General features: G+C 36.0%; 2 protein-coding genes across 5 annotated transcripts; both read right to left on the bottom strand.

The window, feature by feature from the left end:
* Positions 1 to 286: 286 nt before the first annotated feature.
* LOC105061091 (uncharacterized) lies at positions 287 to 17,954 on the bottom strand. 2 transcript variants are annotated; one of them, XM_010945045.4, is made up of 13 exons: positions 17,526 to 17,954; positions 13,483 to 13,568; positions 11,067 to 11,146; positions 9,762 to 9,817; positions 8,934 to 8,982; positions 8,454 to 8,603; positions 8,126 to 8,221; positions 5,692 to 5,805; positions 5,465 to 5,595; positions 2,962 to 3,209; positions 1,094 to 1,882; positions 912 to 977; positions 287 to 836 (listed from the first exon to the last, which is right to left on the bottom strand). In XM_010945045.4, exons 1-12 carry the CDS (start codon positions 17,855 to 17,857, stop codon positions 928 to 930), a joined length of 2,181 nt encoding a protein of 726 aa, XP_010943347.1. In that variant the 5' UTR covers positions 17,858 to 17,954; the 3' UTR covers positions 287 to 836; positions 912 to 927. The 2 variants fall into 2 exon arrangements, with proteins under 2 accessions (XP_010943347.1, XP_010943348.1); XM_010945046.4 differs by having other exon boundaries at positions 922 to 977.
* A 2,494-nt stretch (positions 17,955 to 20,448) lies between these two features.
* On the bottom strand, positions 20,449 to 25,317 carry LOC105061092 (amino acid transporter AVT6A). Of its 3 annotated transcripts, none has more exons than XM_019845982.3 (6): positions 24,715 to 25,317; positions 24,150 to 24,622; positions 23,163 to 23,315; positions 22,828 to 23,031; positions 22,106 to 22,571; positions 20,449 to 20,982 (listed from the first exon to the last, which is right to left on the bottom strand). In XM_019845982.3, exons 2-6 carry the CDS (start codon positions 24,574 to 24,576, stop codon positions 20,841 to 20,843), a joined length of 1,392 nt encoding a protein of 463 aa, XP_019701541.1. In that variant the 5' UTR covers positions 24,577 to 24,622; positions 24,715 to 25,317; the 3' UTR covers positions 20,449 to 20,840. The 3 variants fall into 3 exon arrangements, with proteins under 3 accessions (XP_019701541.1, XP_019701542.1, XP_010943350.1); XM_019845983.3 differs by having other exon boundaries at positions 24,841 to 25,317; XM_010945048.4 differs by having other exon boundaries at positions 24,908 to 25,316.
* Between the last annotated feature and the right edge of the window lie 1,006 nt (positions 25,318 to 26,323).

Below are 26,323 nucleotides of genomic sequence, written 5' to 3'. Positions count from 1 at the left end.
CGTATTTCCATACCTAAATCTATCCAACTTGGGATATAAATTTTAAGCTCTATCCGTATGTCCCAACTTATTTCCATACCTAAATTATAAATTTCAGCATCCACATATTTCCAAAAATAGATCCAGTCCTGTTTGCAAGTTCATTAGTCTTATATTACTCCCATGAACTCTAAAATAATCAGTGACAATACCAATATTAATTTAATTTAAGGTATGTTCCTTAACCATCGAAATCATATCCATATTGACATCCCTAATATATCACCATCCAATTTGTAGCCACATGTGATCAAACAAAAACAGAATATAAAAATTAGCACTCAAATAATATTCTTATCCATATTCAAATAAAATGGAAAGAAATAGGATATTCAAACCTAAAGTAAATCAGGGTCCGCATTCTAAGAACACAAACCCAAAAGAGATAAAAAAAAAACACCACCAATTAGGGCCTGCCCTGCTTGAGTTGACATCACTCTAATTACAATTTACAGGTTCATGTACACTATCACAGACCGTTGATTTTGTACTTGCTGCAAGTACATAATCTTTGAGCCAAAATCAGACAGAGATTGAGTCATCCATCCACCAAATAGATTAATGCCAAATTTAATGAGGCATTGACCCAAACCATAGGGTATGGGGAGTTTGCATCACTATATTACACATGATAGCATCAGTGGGTCAGATCTTTCACGATCATATTTGCAGTTAAGCTCACTTTCATGGCATCATCCAAAGGCTGATCCACTATCCAAAACTGCTTTAATCAGGATGCTCGATCCTTCAATAACACTTCCAACATAAACAGGAAACATTTCAAAGATTTTCATTGCCTGTATCACAAGGAACATGGGCAATTGTCAGGGGATTAGAATTTAATAAAGTGGAGTGGTTCAAACTGATCTTACATTGAAATACCATGCATCAATAACCCAAGCGGTCATTCAATGAGGTGCGTCCATCACCAGTTTGTCCTGCAGAAATTCAATGCCATCAGAAGAAGAGAGAGAGGGGGGGTGTAGGGTAGGAGGGAAGGGGTGCAGTGCATTTCCTGTCTTAAATAACTACGTTCATAAATACTGCGTATTACCTTCTGGAGGCATCCATGATTCATAATCTGGGCTACTATCAAGAAAAGCAGGTCTTGAAGGTCCAAGCACACGTTTAGACTGCGACATCTCCTTCCCTGCTTGGCCTTCACTCTGCAATTGTCTGTTTTGCTCCAGTCCATCATCCATAGCAAAGCACCCCCGTTTGTGCTTCAGCAGCAGAGCCACAGCATCAGCAGCGGACATGTCAGGCTCAGATGAAGGCAATCCATCCACTTTAGGAGCTTTATCAATGGTGACTCCAGGCTCATCAGTGGGCTTACGTTTCCTTATGATAAGACCAGGAGCTGCACGTTCAATCTCCTGACCATCATCAACTGAGGCAAGAGCCTTTTTCCTATCTTTGTAATCGATAAAATTGTCTGACTCATCTAAACGAGCTTCTACTATTTTGTTCTCCTCTGGTTCCATGTCCCTTTTTGCACCAAGCCACTGAGGTTTCATGGAAGCAAATGCAGGTGCTCCATTACTTTTCTCTTTGCAAGCATCTTTACCTTCTTCAGTATGCCGCACTGCTTGTGTCGAATGGGAAGTTTCCTCAGGTTGTGAACTTGTGGAAAGCTTTTTAGGCGTGGTGACCTGCTTTTGCACAGATGAAGGCTGTTTCAGGATGTTAGTACTGGATCTGGACTTGGATGCTTGTGCTTTCACATCTCTTTTCCGAGCAGCTTCTCCCATTGGATCAGCAATTCTCAGCAAATACATTATCTTGTCCAACTCGGTTTGAAGATCAGACAGTTCCTTCTCCATTTGTATGACTTTGTCACGCACTAGTACACAAGGACAAAAAAAAATTGTTAACAGTTAAATACACATTTATGCAGATCTATGTGCCGTCACGAAGTGAAGTCCTCAATATTGCAGTTGCACACACTTGAAACTTGCATTTATGCAAAAAGAAGATACCAAAGATTGACAATTGGAACATGCAAACACCATTAAAACAATAAATAATTTACTCTTGCACTTGTATGCAAGGAAAACAGTTAAATTTAGAAAATGGTAATCCAAGTAGAAAACAAATTCTACCAAAAAACTTCTAGAAAATCTCACATGAATGCCATAGAAATTTCTGTGATGCACGAACACTAACAATCCTGAAAAGTTGCAGGCATGGATACATAGAAAGATCCAAGGGCTGGCATCCACAGTTTCATATTAGACAATAGGTACCTTTCACCCATCAACATCACATCATCTCCATCTGGTATCAAAGATGACACATGCAAGTGGGTGCAATTCATCAAGACAAACCAAAGACAGAAGACCATGGAGCCTGCATAGAAATTCTATGTAGGCATTCACGCCTGTTCCAACATCCACAAAGAACCCCCTCAAAACAAAACCGGACACAAAAAAAAAAAAAAAAATCCTCCAAACATTCCTTTCTCTGCACACAAATAAACAGAAACATTTGTGGATGTATTTTAAGTCGTGCAAGCTTCCATCCATGGATGCATACATATACAAACCATTTAATTATGCATATGTGTTTGAATAATACACAAACATCTAGAAACATGTAGGGTTACCTAAAGTGACTTGTCATCAAGAAGTTCGATATGCCATAATCACATTATCAATTATGGATTTTTAAACAAAAAATATAGTAATAACATGAAAAATTTTGACAGCTTGATAATCACATTATTGGTGGTGCAAATGGCTTTTAACCAAAAAATATAGTAACAACAACATGAAAAAATTATGACAGCTTGATAACCTACTAAGCATAATGCAGAACTGAAGCAAAAATAGATAGGAATAACAGCATAGTTTGAAGCAAAAACAATACATCCCTTAAATTACAACTGAGAAAATTTTGACAAATGCATGTCAAGATCCTCACCTAGTTGAGATGACAACCCACTCATGTATGCGTCAAGGTCATCTGCGCCTTCTGTAGTGTTCTCATTGTTTGGTTCAAGTTTCTCTCTCTCTTTTATGAGCAACTCTTTCATCTTCTCCCTTTCATTAATAATGGTGTCCTTTTTGTTGAGAAGAGTATCGGCTGTTTCAACTGACTTCTCTTCACCAGATTTGCGGGTGGAAGGCTTCTTCTTTGTCCGGTCATAGAACTCATCATCATCATCATCACTGCATGATGCAAAAAGATGTTTTTACAGAGTAAATAGTGTAAAATGTCTTTGACCAGTCCTTTCCACCAACTCATGATTAATAAAATCAAATGTCTAACTAGATTGAAACAACAACGAAATTACTGAGCTCTTTCAAACCATTGTTTTATGAACCTGACCTCTGTGTGTCCTTGCATTGCTTTACAAAGGGCTCTAAAAAAACGAAATAGTACTCCCAAACACGAACTAACAGCTTCCTGGCAGAGATATGTTACTCATTTATATAAATTAGACAGCTTCAACATCAACACCCCATCTTTTATTTCTTATTAGATATTGATCTACAACTTCCCTGCTTATTTTAAAACATTGTAATCCTTTTTTATGCCATGAGGTTTTGAGTTTGCGAGCATGAAGAAATCTGATCTGAGTCTTTGCACATTTGTGTGCTCTGAGCAAGCTTGCAGCTTGCCAATAAGGGGTTTGTCATTATAGATGTACAAGCATGAACAAGAAGAACCTGAAAATGATGTCAAACTCATTTCAATGACATGGGTCCATTAAAGATGAGTACTTGTTTGGAGGGGAATGTTCGTACAGAAGATACATAGAGGACTTGAGGGAACTGAACAGAAGTTGTCATTGATGATAGAAAATTCTAAATGCTTATGCTAATAAAGGCCATGGTATTCAATAGATTGTATGGTAGCAGAATTTTTTAAGCCAAACAAAGTCAGAAGAAAACTTTGTGAGTAGAGCTATGATAATTAGTGCAGGTATGACCTGAGCAACTTAGAAACCCTTTTTTTTTTTTTTTTGTGATTACTTGTAAAGGGCAATTTATATTAAATGTATCCGCCAAGTAACTGAGCAGGAGGAATCCTTGTTTATGAATAATTAAAACATATGATAAAGACAGACAGTATTTTGGACCTTCAGTTAGTTATATGATACAAAATAAAATACCATTCATTTTAAGAGTAAATAGTCTAGTTATCTTATAAAACATTTAAAATGCACTGGCAAAACACAGAGATCATCCTTATCTGTTGCTTTGGCAAACTGTGCATATGTTTTGTATGCTTCATATGAAGGAAATCTAATAATAATAATAATAAAGAACAACATACATAATGCTTATCATGAAATTCTTTAAAAAAAAAAAAAGAAGAAAGCAAAAATGCTACCCGAACATCAGAATCAATGTTTGCCATCTCGGTACCGGTCCCCATACTAGTAGCATCCTATTACAGTGTCGGTATGTGGTTCAGTATGGTACGAGATGGCATACCGAGTGTCAGTATGGTGCGAGAGATCATACTGATACGAGATCGGTACGGTATAGAGTGTACTAGATAGTTCGGCCCGGTATAGGGTGTACTAGATAGTTCAGCCCAGTACAGCATTTCAGGAGCAGAATAATTATAGGTTTCATCATTGCACATCCAGTATCTTTCCTTCAATGTTAATTAGCTAAGGCTGACAACTGAATGGTGATTAAAAGACCAACTTAGCAACCAGATCCAGCTTTTATAAAATTCTAACAATTTTTTCTTCACTTTTAAACTTTGTAACTATTTTCTCTCCTTTATGTTATCCAGGCAACACAATAACTATGCAAATTAGAGTCCAATTAGACTCTTACCAAATATGAAAGAAAGAAAATTTACCAATATGCATCCAAATAACGAGAAAATTTTACCATTTGACTAAATATATCACTAAGTTTATAAGATACTTTTTACCCAAGAAAAATTCTTAGCTGCATTAGCAAACAAGAAGCCTCTTATAGGTTTGTTTATGCCTACTTTTAGCCCCAAGAAAAACCTAAATGATGCCCATACACATTCTCTTGCAGAAGGCTGCATCAAAAGAAAATTGGCATCTCCATATTTTTGTCAGTTCTCCCTGTTTCTGAATCCTCGTTCATATAGCATGGATAACCCCACTAAATCTTTTCTCATCATAAACATGTCAGATGATACTAAAGGTCAACCTCCACAATTAAGAGTCATGCATATGAATTAGAAACAAAAGCATATTTAATCTCCAGTTGCAATTTAGCACAATAACCTTTCTACATAGAGAACTTTCCATCAACACAAAATTTCATGCCATTCTACATGTAGCTTTCCAATCAATTCAACTCACGACAGACATATACATAAAAAAATATGAGAGCGATACTAGTTGAAAGGCATGAATAAACTTATACATGTTAATAATCCATCAATGTTCCATAATAGATATAGGATATGGATTATCATTAATTACCTCAACATGTCATCTTCATCCTCAGCATTTCCTTTCTTCCTGCCATGGACTACCTTTTTAGCACGTGCACCAATACTTTCTTGAATGCTCTCATTCAAAGTCTCTTCCAGGCTCTCTAACTCCTCCATAATCTGAACATATAACAGTTAGTTGTCTTTGTGATTTGAGAAAACCTATTTTTAGCACAATAAGAGAAATGGTTTTGACATTCCAAAAATATTAATGACCTGTGACATTCTCTGTTCATTTCGAGCAATCTGTGTTTGTTGACCTTGAGTTAGGCCTCCCTGAGCAATGTCTTTTGCACGAATAGCATCTATCTCTTTCCTCATATTTGCAACCTGTACCACCAAAATGATTGTAAAAATGGATTTGGTTGAGCAATGACAAAAACCATGATGGTTGATTTAACGTCACTCTACCACATGTCGAAACTCAAGGCTTGCTTGTGATGTATAAGAAAAATCAAATATGTGCAGATGCAAACAATAAAATATAGAACAAATACACTAACTAATTCAAGAAACTAACAATATCACACAAACATTGCACAAGAGAATCATTAATTATTATTAACTTTGGAAAACATATTGTTTAGAATAACATAATCTATATTGCAACTTCATTTTTCATTCCATAACATACTCTATAGTTCAACTTCATTTTAAGCTTACTAAGCTCTTTGGTTGCATTAAGCTCTCAAACTGATTGTCATTGAAAGTAAATCACATAAGCATCCATCATAGATATGATGCAGTGTATTGTATTTACAGTTGATTGTCCAAGATGAGTCTTGCAAAAACAACAGATAGGTCTGAAACAGCTAATGGGCTATAATCAGCTAAAAGAATAATGGGGTGAGCAAAAATGAGAGAATAGAACTAAATTAAAGGAACCTTATCCGTGATTTGATGAAGGTGCTTATAGTTGATATGCAGAACTAGGAAGAAGGAATGAGAAGTTGGATTAGATTGCCATTTGCCAATGTTTATCATGTATAATATTATGAAGGCTTTATCATCAATAAAACAGGTCTATTAAGGGATGTCCGCTAAGAAAAGAAAATGCAAAAGGTCTTCATAGTTTAACCTTATGATTTAGCTGGAATGTACATCAGACATCTACATAATAATTACTGAAGAAGTTACCCTTCAGGGTAAAGTCTACATTGAGGTTCTCCATTGGTTATTTACCCGCAACAGCAGTAGCAGCAATCTTAGTAGTAGTAGTAGTACTAGTACTAGTGGTACCAAATATAAGTAGTGGTGGTGGTGGTTTCTGCATATAGCTATAACAAGGTGGATTACCTTCAGGAATCAGGACCCTCATGTCCTATCATGCATCTGCTTGCCTGGTATTCCATAAAAACCCAAAACTGATAATCATCAACTTAATTTGTTAAATGGTAATGCATTTGATGATACTTATTTTTCAATTTCAATCTAACATACTCATATTTCATATATTTAAGTAATGGAGGTAACCTAGAAAAGCAATAAACAGTTTGTAGCCTTAACAAGCAAAACTAAGATAGTTTTAGTAGGTTATACTTGATCAGACTCATCCCGTCCAAATTAAATTAGCTAAAATAGTGTTTTCTTCTCTCTCTAAAGTGTTTAACTTTGAAAGAAAATATGGGGAATACTGACTTCTATAAGTGACAAAAGCATGACCTAATGAATTTGCAAAAGAATCCATAACAAACCATGATCCATGAGCTTTCTGACTGATTTTATGTAAACAGGAAATCATTCGAGAAACATGGATTTTGATCAAAACAAACAGATCCCTTAAAATGGCTCTTACTGAATTGAATCCAAGGTTTGGAATCTTGGTATCGATACCCATACTAGTCAACTGCTGGTCCACTGTCGTACCAGTACATACTATACTAAGGTTTGTTGTACCAGTCGATGTGATACCATAATGGACATACTATATCGTACTAATACTAAACCGGTACGCAGTCTTGTATCATACCAACACTCAGTATGCCTCGCCGTCTTGTAACGTATTGCATACAGACACTATCATAGGATGGTACTGATACAAGGTTCTCTACTGAGATGATGAACTTTGTACCATACTATCTCATATCAATACAATGTACAGTAGTTGGTGCCGACATAGCAGCCAGCACCATTATCCTTCTCATTTTCTTTCATGCCACTACAAAGGGTGTCCCAAATACCGGTGCTTCATCAGTCCAGTATGGTATGGCTGGTACAGACCAATACAGTATGGTACTTAAATCATTGATCAATTACTAATTGCATGTGGATTCAATGTGAAATATAACTCAAATCAGCATGATCATAGTGCATTCACTGAAGAGTGATACACATATTTCAGGGAAGAAATCACCTCAGTTTTATCCTACAGCAACAAGAACAACCTGGTATTTTTCCCATCTGATGAGGGGGCTATAGAGCAAAGCTTTAAATTAATTATGCCCAACAAATGAAATTTCAAGTGTTACCAACTAGAGAAATATTAAAATCCAAGCTTAACATATCAACATTGATTGAAAAATCCAGATAATGTAAGTTTTCCTGGAGAAATATGTATGCATTAGAGAAAAATAAATGCAGGTCAAGGTAATCTCTCGATGAAAGAAACAGTCAAGGAATAGTGTCGAATAAGAAAAGATTTTGTACTTGCCTTTTCCATTCTTTTTATGATTTTTCCACGAGTCTTCTCTTGCCTCTCAGTAAGCTGCCCTTTGTATGTTTGCCATGTTACTTCATCTGAACCATTCTGGAAGATGACCACTCGTTCAGTTGATCAGAAGATTGTTCAGAATATAACATATTCCAGCCAGTTATGTATTTCAGATGTGATGAAAAATGAAGACTAAAATAATAGTAAGTAGTTCAGAAATCTCAAACAATAAACATGGGAAAATCACAATCTGCTACTCATGGTATACACTACTGCACTATTCATGAGCCATAGCAATAATACAGTAAAGCAAATGAACAACTCACACCTCTGGAGCTTCTTCAGGTGCATCCTCAGCCATTCCCCATGAGATACCATCTGCAAGAGAAGCTTCAACCCTTGCACGTAAAAGCGAAGCTTCACGATCAAGCAACTCTTCTCGAATCTTAGCACTCCGTATTTTCTCCAAATCACCCTCCTATTACATGTCACACAGCAATGTATCAGCTTTAGCGGTATTATATCAGCATCAACTGTTTGAAAGAATGATCCCAAAAGATTACGTGCCAAATATACTCGGCAAAATGTATTCATACAATATTGAGTTTTGGCAGCTGAGAATATTACAGTACTCACGGCAACTAAATATAGGGAAAGGTTATGTTTCTTGCAAACAATGGACATTAGCTGCTTTAATCATAGACATCTTCAATAGTAATTGTAATTATAGAAAGCAAAGCAGGTGTTAATGTCAACAATTGCACCTAATAAATTTTATGAACAAACTGAAGTGTTTTCCCACTCTTACCGGTGGCATTAATTCAGATGGTCCTTGAAAAACATATAAACGCATGGAGCTGTTGAAATCAATAGAGCAGAATATCAATACCAATGTTGAAGAAAAAGACATTTGCAAGAAGCAACTCAAGACATTAAATGTAAGAATTTTATATCAAGATAACAAGCTTTCAGTTAAATTGGTCCTTGACAATTTAAAAGTTGAGCAGAATAACCTCACTCTCTGACTACAAGTCAAAAAATCCTTTCTCAATAAAACTTCCCACAATAACACAAACAGCCAGCATATAATCACAGTATACTAACACCATAACAAACTTATCAAAAGACCCTAAACTAGTACCAGGAAAAAGAAAAAGCCTTCATCTGTAATCAACTACAAGTTATATATAGGACCCCATAAATGCTGACGTACAGTCCTGTCAAAATACTGCATTGTGCAGTTATCAGAATAGTTAATCTTTTTAGATGGTGCACCCAAATTGATTATGAACAGAATCTTAGAAAAGCAGAACAACCAAAATGATCATCGACAGCGATGCCATGACTCATTTCTGACCAATACTATCCAATTAACGGAACACCACCTCCATCTTGAACATTAAAACCATTCAATGGTTTTTTTTTTTTTTTAGAAAAGAATTGTAGCACACATTCAACGGGAAAAGGAAAGTAGGTATCCAGAAATATTGAAGAAATAGTAACTAACAAGCCAAATTCTGTTTATTTAAATTTCTAAAATGGAAAACTACATCAAATATAAACATTAGATTTAACAGGGGGAACAACTAAAATAGCAAAAGTATTATACCAGTCAGCTATTAATAAGTCTACTTACAGGCCAAATCGAATTACATCACCAACATGGACTTCTGTATACACCTTCTTCTTTACCTAAAACAAAATGAAACCCAATAAGCACAGTGAGTTAAAATGATTGTAGTAGTAACTGTACAAGTATCAGTATCTTATATATAACTAATATTAATGGCATAACACATCACCAGTAGACTCGGACTGTGATGCGTGGACTGCCTTTTGTTTGTGCAAGTTAACAGTGCCTAATTTTCGCCTTTTTTTCCCTTATTTGCATAACTCATATATGTTTCATGACATTATATGTGATTGGCTTCTTGTCTTCAATTACTTTTTATTGTAAGAACCATTTCCACTCCTTTTACAGCCCCATATGCCTTATGAATCTATTAAATAGGACTCCTTGATCAACTAGAAGACCTAAAGGAACAATCAAACACTTCCATAAAAGAGCAGAATTCATAGTCCCATAGGGCACCACATTTAAAAAAAAAAAAAACATCAAAATTTGTGCAAATGACAATCCTAATAATATTTCTAAACCCACATACACCCAGAGGAGAAATTATAGATGATATTCCTACACAAGTAGGACGCAAAAGCCAACTAGAAAAATAGCCTCACCCCACCCCCACTGAAAAAGAAAAAAGGAAAGTAAAGGAAAGAAAAGAAAACACCCAGAAAAAAATAGAGCCAAATTCAAACTTCACTAAAATCTAAATAGCATCATCCTCAGAATGCACTTTTTCTCTTGTTCCATGAAACTGGAAAGCAAGGCCATAAAGTGATCCAAGCTTGATGGTTCCTGGTTCCTACACCTGAACTATAAGAGGTATTTGTTCCGCTTCCTCCATCTCCAGTTACACCAATTAATGTTTTTATAACATTTCTTCTGTCATCTAAATTTCTATCAGAACATCAACCAGAAAAGGCAGTCTTTAAGTTATTAATTTAATCCTGCCTGAAGGATGTGAAAAACAGTAATCTATAAGGAGTCTGATTGCCAACTAGGGATAAAAAGAATCAATGAAAAATTTTAGAATCATATTTGCCAAGAATCTAGCCATAAGATTTTGCCTTATTCCCAATTCTTCCAAAAAATGAAGCATGGCAATTTTTATAATTGATGACTAAACAAGAATGTCTTCACCATGAAATAATTGCCTCACTGGTAATCAATAACTTGGTTGATGCTGCAGTTTCAGGAATATAACTTTTCTGGTAAAAAGCGCATTCTTCGCATGGTGATACTTTAAATAAATCATGCCATTCCATTATGACAAATAGCTTTTGGTGAGGCAACTGAGGGAAAAGTGAGAACTGGTACCTGCATTTTGTTGATGAAGGTGCCATGCGTGCTACCAAGATCATAAAGAAAAGCTTCACCATCTTTTTTGAACTGCAGAACTGGCAGGTCATCAAGACAAAATCAGTCATGTAATAGGAGCTACAGAAATAAAATACAATGCTTATACTTTATTAATTAGATTCATTATTGTGTAACAGAGCAAACAGGAGGACTTAATGAATGCCTTTACAAGTGGCAGAGCTAAAATTGATCGACAATAACTTTCTACACTGATAAGGCTTACAATCAAGCATGATGCATAAGTTCCAGCATAGTGTGCATAAGAGTCCCGAGCCACAAAGAGGGAGAGGAAGGGGGATGGAGGGGCAAGCAAGACACACACACACACAGAGAGAGAGAGAGAGAGAGAGAGAGAGAGAGAGAGAGTAGCACTAAGACTTTTTCATAATCCATTACTCGAGTGCCGCACATGCAATGCACGCTAGAGGAGGGACTTAACATTTGAACTTTGTGATTGACAGCCACACGCTCTAAGCAAGTGAACAAATGCACATCAGTTGGGGAAATATGAACAAATGTATGATATGGGAAAGGCAGGGTGGGGGGAACACAGGTGATCAGACATGCCTCACGCACGTGCACATCAAGAGAGTCCACATTGCATAGTAGAATGGAAATGCTTCAAAAGAGATAAAAGAATGACAAGAGTTGGCTCAAATATTCATATAAGCTACATACACTGATAAAAAGAACAGAGGAACCGAAATGAGTCATTACCAATGATTCCCAGAAATAGATTTCCTAGGAATGAGAAAAATCCATTCTTGATCCCATTCCCAACAATAAAATGAGAACTAGGAGGGAATAGAATGGTTTTTCCAATTAGAGCATCAGGCATGTACATATGCAACAGGAACCAAGAGTTCTACATGATGTTCTCCCAAATTTATAAGTATAGTTTTGAGGATTATAAGAGCCGCGCAATGTTAATAAACTCGTAACATACTTGCTTTCTTAGTATTTTAGCTAATCCACTGAAAAAAGTAAAGGCAATTAAAAGGGACAACTATCAAATTACAAGATCATACACTGCACGCTTTGTGGATTTATGATTGTTAAACATCACTACAATCACCAAAATGAAGCTATATGAAGATCAGTTTTTCCATTAGAGATATGAAGTGTTGACTTAGCAGAAACTAATAGTTGATAATCTTGGTTTCAACCAAGTTCAATAGCAATTGAAACCAAAAAGGATAGAATTATGAACCTTTGCATCTGAAGATCAAGTCCAGTCCTAGAGACATTGTTTTAATATATAAAAGTCTGCCTTAAGTTCTTTAATCAAATTCAACTATTCCAATGGTCAAAAAATGGTCATAACCCACAAAATTTATGCAAGTTTCTTAGCCAGTTTTTAGCTATTGAAGTTTTAATAGTTATAGGAGTCCCTCATAGATATCTTCAGTTACTTAGGATTCTTATGAGTGATTAGTAGTTAGATTTTCTATTCATGGGGACTTTAGAAGACATTGATATTACGAAAGTCAGTAAATCAGTTGTGATAAGTTATACATAATCCTTCCTTTTCCTTCCTTCTTCAATATTAAATTCTACTTAAAATGGGATCCTGATCTTTGTTTAGAAGGATTCTAGCTTTATTCTAGATACTGATTGAAGAAGAACTGGAAAAGATGAGAATAGTGCTATAGAAACAAAACTACATAACATGCACATCTAACAGAAGTCTGTCTATCACACCTATTTTATAATCTCTAAGACTAAAACCTTGAACACATGATGAACCATAAAGAAGATATTGTATAACTGGAGTTCTACTAATTAATTAACCCACCAAGAAATACAAAAGAAACTAGAAAGTCTTTCTAAAGTTATACCTATAAGCTATAACTTCCAACAAGAACATGACATCTACTCGGGTACATATAGTTTCATAAACATATGAAATAAGATCATCAAGATCAAATATGAAGACAACAAGACATGCCATCAAGAATTTTTATTGATATATTGTAAACTATAACTAATTCAAGTCCATTTGACTGATGAAACTAAGGACTGTTCTACATCAATAAGCATATATAAATAACTAATGTATATCTATTATATGTAATACAAAAATGTAACTGCTCTAATGACTGACCGATAGGTTCTCAATCTGACAGGATATTAAAAAAAACATAACCCAGAACCAAGCATGATTCACTAAAAATGTATGCAATAGTCTATTTCCCAGGACAATTGACCAACATGCCCGTTCCCAAATAAATGGGTTCACAACAACACACATCATGCAGTCATGCTAAATGATGAGAATAACCAGACGATCCCTATTTGAACACCAGAAATAAAACTGAAAATAAGAATGCCAGAAAATTCGACAAAAGTATGATGATCTAGAAGCATCACATACCTGCATGGAATCGAGAAATACTTGAATGTTCCAGCACAAAATCACATAGATCTATACGTCCAAACATGTAGGCCCCTTTAGAAGACCTGCACCAAAATCATTTGTAAACAGAAATCAACTACTGCACTTCGTACGAAGCAGCCTGGCCATTCCGTTTAACTAACAACACACGAGATTATCAATACTGGATTTACCACCAAAGCCCACATCGAAAATAATATCACATAGACCTCCTCAACTCATTTTTAATGACAAAGGAACAAGTACAGTGACTGATATCTGTAGCAAACATACATAAGACATCCATAATTTCTTTTATTAGCATAAATATAAGGTTTTACATCCCGACAGGATGGGGGGCATCCCGGCCGTCCCGTGCCATTCCTGTAAGAAAACAGGATTGGGACAAGGTCGGGACTTCGAAAGCCATCCATGTAGGGAAAGAAGAAGAAAGAGGAAAGAAAGAACGGAAGATGGAAAAAGAAAAAAATGAAAGAAAAAAAACGAAAGAAAGAAAGGGAGAAGAAAAAGAAAGGAAGGAAAGAAGGAAGAAAGGAAAGAGAAGGAAGAAGAAAAAGGAAAAGAAAGAAAGAAAGGGATGACAAAAATATAGGAAAAAAAAGAAAAAAAGAAAGGTAGAAGAAAAAGAAAGAAAAAAAAAAGGAGAAAAGAAGGAGAGAGAAAGAGATGGAGGATATCTATCGAAATGCATGATCGGAACCGCTGTTGGGATGGGATGGAACAACGGGGCATCCCGTTCCATGAAGATACCGGGGCACCTCCATCCCATGGGATTTAAAATCTTGCATAAATATGTAATGTAGTATGCAGCGAGGAAACCTTTAGTCCAGCAAATCCATGGACTGACATAAATAGCAGCAACCATGAACCAGCACTCGGAAAGGCATGTTAAAAGAACTTGTATCAACAGATATCCATAAGTCAGGAAGCTTTCAGGTCAAAAATTTCTCAGATATTCTCTTATTGAAGTAATTTGCTGTCAGGTTCTAAGAGATGTGTCCACTAACAGATGAATTGACAATTACAGATGCATTTGGCATGCCATGACTATTGCAGAAATCCTTGAATTTCATATCATCATTTTTTTTTTTTTTGTTATAGTTACCTCAAAATTCTTAAATACTGAGTCCTTTATTATCATCATCTTACACACCATTCATTGTTAGCACTGCATCCAAAGCTTAGGTGGGTTTGGATGACCATGGCGTGTCTCATTAATTGAACCTTGGTATCGACTAGCAATGACACTAATCATAAAAGAGAACATGAGAAAAGGATATCCTTGAAGAAGGGAAGATAAGGAAAAGGACAGGAAGAAGAAGTGTTGCCTGGTTTTAGTTGATGTCGGTTGTTCTTGCTGCTGCCATGAAAGGTGTCGGAAAGGAGAAGGAACTTAGGAAACTGTAGCAGTTCTTTCTGTTGTAAACAACCTGCTGCTTTCAAGAAAAAAGGAGAGGGAAAAGAAAAGGATCGTGGAGAAGGAAACAGCAAGGAAGAAAGGGCAAAAGAAAAAGGAAACAGAGAGAGAGAGAGAGAGAGAAGTGAAAAAAGGGATATGAAAATTTTCGGAGTCAGAGAGACGCCAAAAATGAGAGACATGAGGGAAAAGGGAGACCAAAAGAGGAAAAAATTCAATGATTATCTGATAATAAGGCGAAGCTCCTATACATAGCCTAATTTTAATTTAAATAGACTAATAATCATGTAATAATCAAAAAATCAATTCACATGTGAGATGTTGTCAAAACACCATTCATAACATAATACAATAATAAAATATGCATCCCCCTTGAAATGAATACATCAGATAAATGCATCCCCCTTGAAATGAATACATCAGAATAAATCAAACTTAAAACTACCATCCATCCCAAAAAGTAGTTTCTCACTGTTTTATCTAATTGCAAAACATAATCTATAGTACTTTGCCATAAATAACAAATGTAGTATAGTTTTTCTGCCTTGTTCTGTTCCCAGAATCCTACTTTTTTACATTGATTTGATCTTCATTACCATTTTTATCCCCCTTCATATCATCGGTTCCTTCACCCTCACTTGCACTAACCCCTCCTCCACCATCACCTTCATATCTTACTTTTTCTTTTCTCATCCCCACCACCATTCATAGCTCCTCCAGTTCAAGATCTTTTGAATGGGGTATCCCTCTTCATTACCACCTTTCCACTGCACTCCTTAACCTGATTTCACTCATAGCCTATTGTCATCATCAATGAGCATCCACCACTAGTGTTGTGGTCATCTCACCCACTTAACTATCCATAGTTATAAAGTACTTCAATGTATCTGTTCTCCAAATGAATTCAGCTATATTAAGCATAAAATGATCCTTTTTATCAGCTCTTGCTGCCTTTTGGGAAGGTCTGAATTAGCTAGAACTATATGACAAGTTAATAACCACCTTTCAAAATTAAACATAGCTTCTCACTCATACCTTATAGGACAGAATATGATCTACTAAGATACCTTTGTCCCAATAAAAAATGATGTATCTACTTTACCTTCTATGGAGAACATGATTCCTTATGATGTCATATCCAAGGTTGCCCATATGTAGGCACCACCAAGCTTCTCTCATACATTGCTTTTCTAAATTTTGATTTTGGCCCCTTCAAGATAATTCTTGTAGGTAAATTTTGTTAGAATGCTCTTTCTTGTTCATGCACAGGTTACCTCATAGCATGTTCATCTTGTAGAAGAATATGTCATTTTGAGTCATGGTCAAATTCAAGCCATATTCACCCTCAGAATTTTTGTTTTTAAAAAGACTTGAGGCTGCTTTATATTGGCACAAGGTCTCCAGATTAGCCCAGTCCCTATGGGATTTGAGCTGGCCTACTCCAAAGCTATTTTTGGGTTGAATATAGGCCTAGCCCAGCCTGTAATCCTATAATTTTGTTGGTTGTACTGACCCAACCACGAGTCCCATAGGATTTTCACGCCAATGATCCAAACAGGGCCTAATAGAGTTTCTGTTATTCATGTGGTTGGTAGTTTCTTGGCTCTCTGTGCTTCATTCACTATGACACCTATTTAGACATCCATATACATACACATTACAGCATAGAGTTAGCTGGGGCATTTTCTTCACAATGTTTGTCGTTCTTCGTTCATTCATTTCACTGTATTCAAATAATGTGTCATCTGAATTCCATCCCCCTTTTCAAGACCGAGCAAAGCATATGGCAAGCAGCACTCATTTTGTCGATGATTCTCACCCTTATCTTTTTTCTCACCATACCACTCCAGGGCCACCTTTATCCTGCACGATGTAGAAGTTGGCTTGACTCCTACAGTTATTGCAATGGATCAAACAGAAAAGCTTGTGTACATGGCAACTCAAAGCACAGTGAGACAGAAGCACTAATTTACAACTATCTTTACAAAAAGACGCACCATTTTTTCTCAACTAGTAAATCAAAACTGGAGCTACAGCTATTCTGATAGCTTGGTAATGATTTCTACATTTGAAACACCAAAGCATGTTGAAAAGCCCTCAACAGCATTCTTCTCTCTCTTAGTAAGAAGGATGTGATCAAAGCAGTCAATATCTGAAAAACATGCATCCAAGTCCATATTAAGAACCTAGGGGTCATAAACCATTTATTTTTTTCCAATTTCCTTACAAAACCGCTTCCACTTCCTCCTATTTCACTAGTTGGCAGACTCGAAGTTCATAATCCAGTGTCACGAGTCACGTACAAAACTAACAAAGACGTAATTGTGCTATATACTGCAGTGTTTTGACCTAATATTAGCCGCAATCATCATCTTACATAAAAAAATGACAATGTCCTTCTCAAGGGAGAAAATTCTTGCGCGAAAATCAAAGAAAGTTTTCATTACCAGAAAAGAAAAGCAAAAAAGAAAAAAAGTAGCAAAGAAAAAGCCTTTTTTTTTTTTACTCTGAGAAGGAAAGCAAGGAGAATCCTATGGAGCACTTCCTACGCATAAAACAATAGAGAATTCAAGCAAAATCGATGGATGGATTTAAAGAAACTTACACGTCCAATTGTTCGATGACGGTGCCATTCTTGAGGACCTCGAGGAAGAAAGGGTAGCCGGGGCGCTCGCTCCACGGAGGAATCGAGTAAGGAACCGCCAATTTCCCACGTTGGGATCCCGAGGAATCAGATTTAGGGTTAGGATCCGGGCTACTGCTAGGTTTTTCGGGTTCCTCCTGGACTGAGTCCGCGGCCGGCGCACTGGTCTCCTCCGCGCGAGCTCCATCCTGGGCGCTGGTCTGCGCGTCCTCGCCAAGGGTTTGATCGGCAATCGGGGGCTCAGGGCTAGGATTAGGGTTTTGAGAAGGGGGAGGACCCATGGGAACCTTCATGGTTTCGGAGAATTGGGAGGAAGAAGCAGCGCGGCGAGGGAGCGGATGGCCTCCTTCCGGAACGATGTTTCGTTTTCTCGAGCGGTATTAAGTCGGTGGAACCCTACGCTGCGTGATTGGGTTCGGACTTGGGACCAAGAAATCGGACTTGGGGTCGGTAACCGCTAATAATACGTGTCTTCGTGTTTGAATTCTGTTAGGTGGATACGCGGTAGCTAATCACCATCTAAATAGATTTAACTATAGAGATCCGTCCCCTAATCAGATAGTGCTCTCATGATTGATGAGATAAAAGTAATGGAAGGAGTGAATGAGAGAGCTCTGAAAGGGGTAACTTTGTTTCAATATTACATTTTCAAAATAAATTTGTTATGGTTAAGCTTTTTTTTTTTTCTTATTTAGAATATGTTTATAGATGTGACTATAATCTAATGCTGATCGGCTACGTGTAAAACATTGCCGGAGTTACACAACATAGGCAGAGTTTGCCAAGCATAGATGACGTTAAAGGGGACTAGCATAGGATAAATTGAGTAGACGATTTAGATCATTTAGATATTCACAAAATAAGCTGAGGAATTCTAATGATATAAAAAAGTAACTTGATACGTATAAAGGGCAAAAGATGTAAAGGTAGATTGAAAATTACATAGAATAAAATAGTATGGAAGGGCATAAAAAGGATTCATATAACCAATCTCAACTATTTTGGGGATTAAGGCTTAGTTAAATGGAGTCAAGCACCTTTTGGGGTCGCTAACCAAATAAAGGTATCTACCACTTTATTGATGGTTTTTGGAGGGTTAATTGCATAACTTTAAGTTATTTATTCTTTAACTAGTAGTCAAATGCTACCTTAATAAATTATTTTCATAAATTTTAAGGTGTCAACTATAAAAATCAGTAGATATATGATTAGCCAAGTTAAAAAGACTGACAACATCAAAAACTATTACCCAGACTGCATGTAATCCCTGCTCTCAGCGACGATGCTATATACGACATGTGTTGTAATATAAAAGTTTGATTTGTGATTTATCACTTTATGGAGGGGATAAAACAACTTTGTTAATGGCTTTCAAAAACAAGCTTTTCTCTGTGGCAGGGAGCCACATGTCGTCCCACATATAAAGAAACACCCATGACTAATTAGTGTAATCTCAATTGTGAAAGAAGAGTAAATTTCCACCAAAGACCAAACTCCCTTCTGACCCATGAAAAAATGTTGGGGAGCATAACTATTTCATTTATATTATAAATTTTATCATTTTGAAGAAATTTCTATCTTAATTATAATAGGATATAGAGCCTGGGACAGTTTGATTCTCCATATTATATCTTGGAAGATAATTTGCTTTTCCATGTCATATCTTGGATGCATCACACAATCTGGTTGTGCACATTATATGATGCATCACACGTGTCAACACTAATTTACAAGGATGAGAAAACTTTACCGCTAGTAGTTTTTTTTCCCCCTATTAATAGAGTTTTCTGTTACGGTCAAGAGCTCATGGCTCGACACGTGAGGTATTGTCAACTTTGACTCATTGGACTTACAATTTTATTCTTAAAAAGATATCTCACGTGAGAAAGTTGATTCTTTTCTATATAAACCAGAATTTCTCTTGACCCACAACTAGTGTGAAACTAATGATGCCTTTTTTCTACATCACAATACCTTCTTAACTGAAACCTAATTGGACTCTTTGAGAAATCATCTCAAAAGACATTCTCCCAAATATTGTCTTCAAAACAATTTTTGAACTTTTTAAAAAAGAGGGACAAACTTTCAAGAGCTGGGAAACCAGTTCAGTTTTGTTTGTTTGTTTTTATTATTTCATGGCAATCCAGTTATGGTATTATTGTTCGCCAAACCGTAAATTGAGGATGAGGATGGGAAACTAGAGAGATGGCGCAAGGGTATGTTCGATGCTGCAAGTTGGACAGCATGTTTTCCTGCTTACTACAACGACCCCTTCCATGGTGTTTGTTTTGCTGCACTCGCAAAAAATGCAAGTTCTTCAGTTCCAAAAGTTGAATACAGCTAGAGTTGATGCAACTTGAATTGCAGTAGTTCTAGCTCAACTCCTCCACTTTCTCTCAGTGACAACAGTAAAGGCCCACAACAGACAGAGGCAATCTTGGTAACCACACATTTCCCAAATACCAACCAGCCAATCTTTTCTCATCCATTTTCTTTTATGATTAAAATCATTTTCCATTACATAATAAATGCATGAAAAAAATCCAGAATGCAGCAAACCTTCTGAAATCTGTTACATGCTACATAGAAGCTTGTAAATTAGTCAGCCTCAAACCAGAGGTGAACCAGCCTTTTTATCGGTGTTTCACCAATTAGTGAGATGAAACCTTTTACAACTACCAGTAAAATGGAAAGCAAAGGCGGTATGACAGGTTAGCAAATAGATCAGTACACAATTTTCTCAACAGATTAACATTCCTTTGTAAAATGGTAGGAAGCTCATATTATGTTTCATATCATCTGCCTCCATGTCCCAAACTTTAGAAAACTGTCAAGACCAGAACAATGAAAAAAAAAATGCCAGACTTTCTAATAGCAAATCATATCACACTTAACTATTGATCAAATAATTTTGATCATATATTTTATAAAGCATACAAATTGGAGTTTACACAGTCAACCAGTACATAATCAAGTATAAAGGTCGATCAAGTTACAATTTATCCAATAATTTATGATTCTAACTCCAACTTCACCCTTTGTTACAAGGATACATTGTGCAATAACCTCTAACACAAATCTACAATAATAATATATGAGTCTGACAATACATTGTTTGCATACCATTCATGGTATGTAGATTGACTAATATTTGGAGTTGCCTTCTACTATTGAACTAAACAAACTTAGACCATGTCCACAAATGTGGGTGCCCTAGTAACCAATGTTACCAACCAACATATGCAAGTTACTTGCACATATCAAGGATCACAGAACTTAAGACCAAGTCAAGGCTTTGCCCTTCTTGAAGAGAGAATAGGCATCACTATATATAGCTATTGCATTTGACAGCACAGCAAGGACAATCATGAAAACAGATAAGATCTTATCCCACTTGGTCGCGATGCCATGGGGATCCCTGAAATAAGACAAAATATATCACAAGTAAAATATAGGAACCCAGTTGATAGCTAAACTATGGAAAGAAACAAATCACCCAAGCATCAGAGGCTCGGACGGCAAAACAGCAAATGTGTTCGTGCATGTGTCTATGTGTGTCTGACATCTCAAGATAAGGTGCAGAACATGCTTAAAAGGTCTATAAATGCACACATATGAATACATACACCAGTGCATTTTGTGTATGGTGTTTGTGCATGCACATCAAACTTGAAAGCTACGAGATTATAGACAGAACCATAAAGCAACACAGCAATTGTAGCGATCCAGAAATAAACCACTATATATTAATAGTATAAATCCAGAACTCCTTAGTCTAAACAGATGTTCTTAAAGTTATCCATCAGCTCATAACCTAAATAATGGTGAGTAGTAACAGTGATATAATTCATTTATAGCAATGTATTGTTTCGATATAATTTTCAGCAAGCTTTTAAATCTCATAGGAATGGGTGTCCTGGTTTCTCCATGGATGGAGACGAGATGCTGTCCTTACCCTATCCCAATGGCCATCCAGGTAGAGCATCTCGATAGGTACCCTGCATGGCTGCATCCCTCTCGCCTTTATTTTTTCCTTTCTTTTTCTCTTTCTTTCTTTTTCTTTCTTTCCTTTTTTATTTTTTCCTTTCTTTCTTTCCTATTCTTCTTCTTTCTTTCCCTTCTCCCCTATTTTCTTCCTTCCTTACTTTTCCTTCTCCCTTCCTTTCTTTTTTCTTCTTCTTTTTTCACTTCCTTCTTTCCTTGCTTTCTCTCCTTTTCTCTCTTTCCTTCCTTCATTTTTTCCTTCTTCTTTTCATCCTTTCTTTCTTTGATCTTTCTTCTTCTTCCTAGACGGGTTGAGAAGTCCTGGTCCCATTTTCTAACAATAACGGGATGGGACAACTGGGACAGCCCTCATCCTGCTAAGATTTAAAACATTGATTTTCAGAAGTTTGTTACTTCCTTGTCCTTCCTATGTTTAATTTTTTTAAGTTAAGCAAAAGAGCTAGAATCACATTAGTTCAATGAAGCCATAGCTAGTTTTGCATCATCAGATCATGCCATGATAAATAATATGGCCATGATTATATATGAGAACTCACCTGAGGGTAATGGCAGCTGGGAAAATAAATCCAATGCAAACAGCAGCTGTTGCGCCGGTGAATTGAAAGGCATCCCAGATGCTGGGAATAAAATTTGCAGCCAGGAAAATGACAGAGAGAAGTCCCACTGTAATTAGCGCAAACCTCTGGTTGTCAGAAGAAAAAGGCCTTGCTGAAGGAAAGAGGAGTCCATCCAAGTTGAGGCGCAGTGCGTGGAAGATGATGGGGAACACAAGCATGAGGTGGACAGCATAGCTCACTCGGACAGCATCATTGAGCAGAGAGCTATATGGGATACCAAGGTTGGAGTCAAAGTTGGCGAGCACATCATCAAGAATGGATTCACCGAAGAGGAGGAAACCAAAGAAGCTTGTAGCTATGTAGACAGTAGAGCAAAGCACCAGTGATGTCCACACAATGGGCTTGATCTGGGAGGAGTCATCAAGTTCATTTTCTACAGTGTGAACTGCAGAATTACAAAAATTTTCACTTTAACCAATCAGATTTAGTATCCATTACTTGTGGAACAAATTTGGACCTTGGTAACTTATGAACACGCTACTTTATATTGAACAATAAAATTTTAGATTTCTAAAAAGATGTATAGTAGCAAAGGGAACCTAACTTTTCTTTAAGAAGGCAATCTTATTCTTACAAAATATAGACATTGTACCAAATCTGTGATGAAAAAGTAGCAAATATAATACCAAGAGTGCTCATACCATTGTAATGGCAGATATATGCAGTTACCAGAACAGGGACTACCGTGAAAAGGTTCCAAACAGATGCCAAATCAGGTATACTTGGAAACAACTTGGGCGCTGAAATGCTTCCACTCAGCAATTTTACAATAGCTATCCCAGCAGTAATTACAACAAAAACTACTGCTAGTGCAACAGATAAGGCAGATGTGAATCTTAATGAATCTGCAGGAAAGGTAGCAGAATTCTCAATATCAGTATAATAAAAAAAGGATTTCAAATAATTAACTTCCCTGGAGGGATTAATTAATTCAGTAGATAGCATGTGATGATTTAACTAGTCAAGCCACACTCACCTATATGCTTGAAACATGCCAATGGAGCAAAAATTGCTAGAGCAGTGACCAGAAGAACAAAAAAGCGACCATTCCACCAGTGCTCCCCAAACCATCCTTCCAAAACACCAGAATGGTGAACCCCACTGGAAGATGTTCCAGAAAGCACGTCACCTTAGAGGAAAAAAGAAAACATGATCCTTCATGTTAGAATCATTGAATGCTACCTATGTACACTGCATTGGGTGCATCAAGCAAAATCCATCTTCAACAATATGATGTAATTCGAGTAATATATCCTCTTGCTATCTTATTCAATGCAACCAGTGAAGGAAGTAGTGCATGCTTTTAATACACTAAGCATTGCTTGTAGCAAGTTATGTAAAAGGATTATTTCACTTGAAGCAAGATTTATTTAAGTGTTTCAAGACAATATCAGAATAGCAACTAATTCCAAGAAGTATCATGATCATTCTAAAGAACCAGCATGTTGTTTAAGAAGATAATGTAACTTCTCGAAGATAATTAAGACTTGAAGGGCTTAAACAAGAACCAAATTTCCTATGACACAAAAAGGAACTAACACGCAATAACATAATATCCATGTATGACTCATTTGTCTACCGGTCATGGGACTGCAGGCAAGTTACGTCCGCAAGGAAACTTACAAAACGAGATATTTGATTAAGTTATCAAAGGTATACAGAATATGAACTGTCTGATGAGACCTGTTAGACAAATACACTTTTTTTTTTTTCCATCTCTTGTAGAAACAACATTATCCAAATCATGGACATTGCTTTCACTGCCTCAATTCAGTATAAATATATATATTTTTTTGATAGGCTTCTTCAAGATCTGAATATATCAAATGATAACATGCAAAACTATTTCCTAAAAAAAACCAATGTACATCACATCTCTGCATGAATTTATAGAATGCAAAAAACAGCCAATAAAATTATATGCGGGACAGGAAAGAGAGAATTTCTTCATCGAATGTCATACCAATGATGATCATGTAGACGATCAACACGCCCACATTATTTATGATCACACAGATCTGAAGCAGCATCTTCCCGACTTTTCCAAATGCATCCCCCATAACTCCTGCATAGGACACTGTTTTCCCTGCCCGGCTGAACCTGATCAACATCTCAATTGAGGCCTCAGTTAGGAAAGCAAAGAATATGATCATGGCAATTCCTGGCAGCAGCCCTACGACCTTCATGGTGGCCGGGAGAGCCATGATTCCAGCTCCCACAATGGTCGTCGATAGGTTGAACACAGCCCCAGAAAAAGAAGCTCCATTAAACTCATCAAACCCTCCATCTCCCTCGCGTTTGGTTGGAAGCAGGGGAGATTTCTCATCAAGAATCTCTTTGTTACTTCGTCTTCCCTTATTCTCAGCCGGGGAAAGGCCTCCAATGGTCATCTTTGTTCACCTCAAGTTGCAATTTTGCAGTTTTAAATTTGAGGATCTGAAGCAAACTTTAGTTAGATTATAATGACCAAGGAATATTATCAAAAACGTTTGGAACTAAGATCTAAATCCGAACCGCAAGAACTTTACCAGGATAAGATCAAAAAGATTTCAAGATATTCTGGAGCTAAAATTTCGAGAATTTTGAACTATTCAAAAGTTTTAACTCTAGGAACCTAGGAATATTAACACAAATGCACAGAAAAATCACTTTACCAGGATGGCATCAAAACAAAAAAGAGATTTCAAGACAGTTTTGAGCTGAAAGCTCGAGAATTTTGACCTATCAAGGAGTCGCGATCTGAGCTTCAGAAGCGTGTGGCTTGAGATCGAAACCACAATAGCCGAATCTCGAACTTAATTTTAGGATGTGGGTAACAATATCCCAGATTCTTATGGGAAGATCAGCTAAAAAACCTCACGAAAAGCAAAAATCGCTGAAAAAACAAAGATTTTTGCTCTCCCAAATCCACAAATCTTAAAATATCCGAAGCGAAAGTGTCAAGGATCAATCTTTGGATCGATCAGCATGGCTAAAAGACAGAATAACAATCTTAATTGAGAAAGAAGCAAGAGAGAAGAAGAAGAAGATAACAAGAGCCTTTCTTCCTCTTCCGCGATCTATAAAAAGCTCAGGGATAATCTATCGTATCGTTTAAGTTTCCTATTGTTCTTATTCCGGATTAGACCCGAACGCTATTTCTACGAAGGGGTGCAAGTCGAAGGGATCATATTCAATTCTTTTTCATATCTGAAATTATTTAAATATAGTTAAAAATTAATTTAAATTTATATTTATAAAAAAATATAGATAAAGATAAAAAATTATTTGATTCATATCTATATATATTTTTAATTAATTTATAATTTTATCTAATTTTATATAATATTTATAAATATTTAAAAAAATATAATTATATTAATATGTTATTAATTTGATTTATGATTTACTTAGTAAATATTTAATTTTATGATTCAATTTATATCCGTATTTATATCGATACTTTCAGTATCTGGTTTATAGCTTTATCTGCTTCAAATAAATATGGATATAAATTTTTTGCATTCAATATTTATATCGATTTCTATATTCGTCAAATAAGATATATATGGATATGAATATATTCATATCTTATCCGGTTTTAATCCTAAATTTTTATCATTTTTAAGAAAGAAATTATGAGATTTTTACTAGTTCTAGTCTATTATTGATGGCAAGGTCGAACTCTGTTCAAAGGAAGCAACCGATGAGCTTGACTAAAATGAGATTTTCGATTGTCAAAGATAAAAAAAAAAAAAAAAAATTTCTTCCTCCTCTTCGACTCTAGACAAGAGAAGAAAAAGTTAGGAAGACAAAGAGTGCAAAATTATCTCCATAATTTAAATTATTTACCACATTAGCTACATTATGAATAGATAAATCAATGCCATTTATCTTGAATCGGACGGTCAGAAAAAGATCAACAATAAAAAGATTGAAACATGATTTTGAAGTATTATAAGAAAATCCAATTTTCAAAATAAGTAATTTCTAGAATACACCTAAACTTCTAATTATTTGCAGCATCAAATTAATTTTTTATTTTAAAATTATTTTTATAATTTAAATTATTTATCGAATCAGTCATACGTATATTCGATTAAAATTAATTATGAATAGATAAATTAGTACCGTCTATCTTGAATTGATTAATTCAAA

Source organism: Elaeis guineensis, chromosome 1, assembly GCF_000442705.2.
Source record: "Elaeis guineensis isolate ETL-2024a chromosome 1, EG11, whole genome shotgun sequence".
Taxonomy (NCBI): Eukaryota; Viridiplantae; Streptophyta; class Magnoliopsida; order Arecales; family Arecaceae; genus Elaeis; species Elaeis guineensis.
The sequence above is the reverse complement of the archived record's forward strand: the minus strand, read 5'-3'. Positions and strand labels throughout refer to the sequence as shown.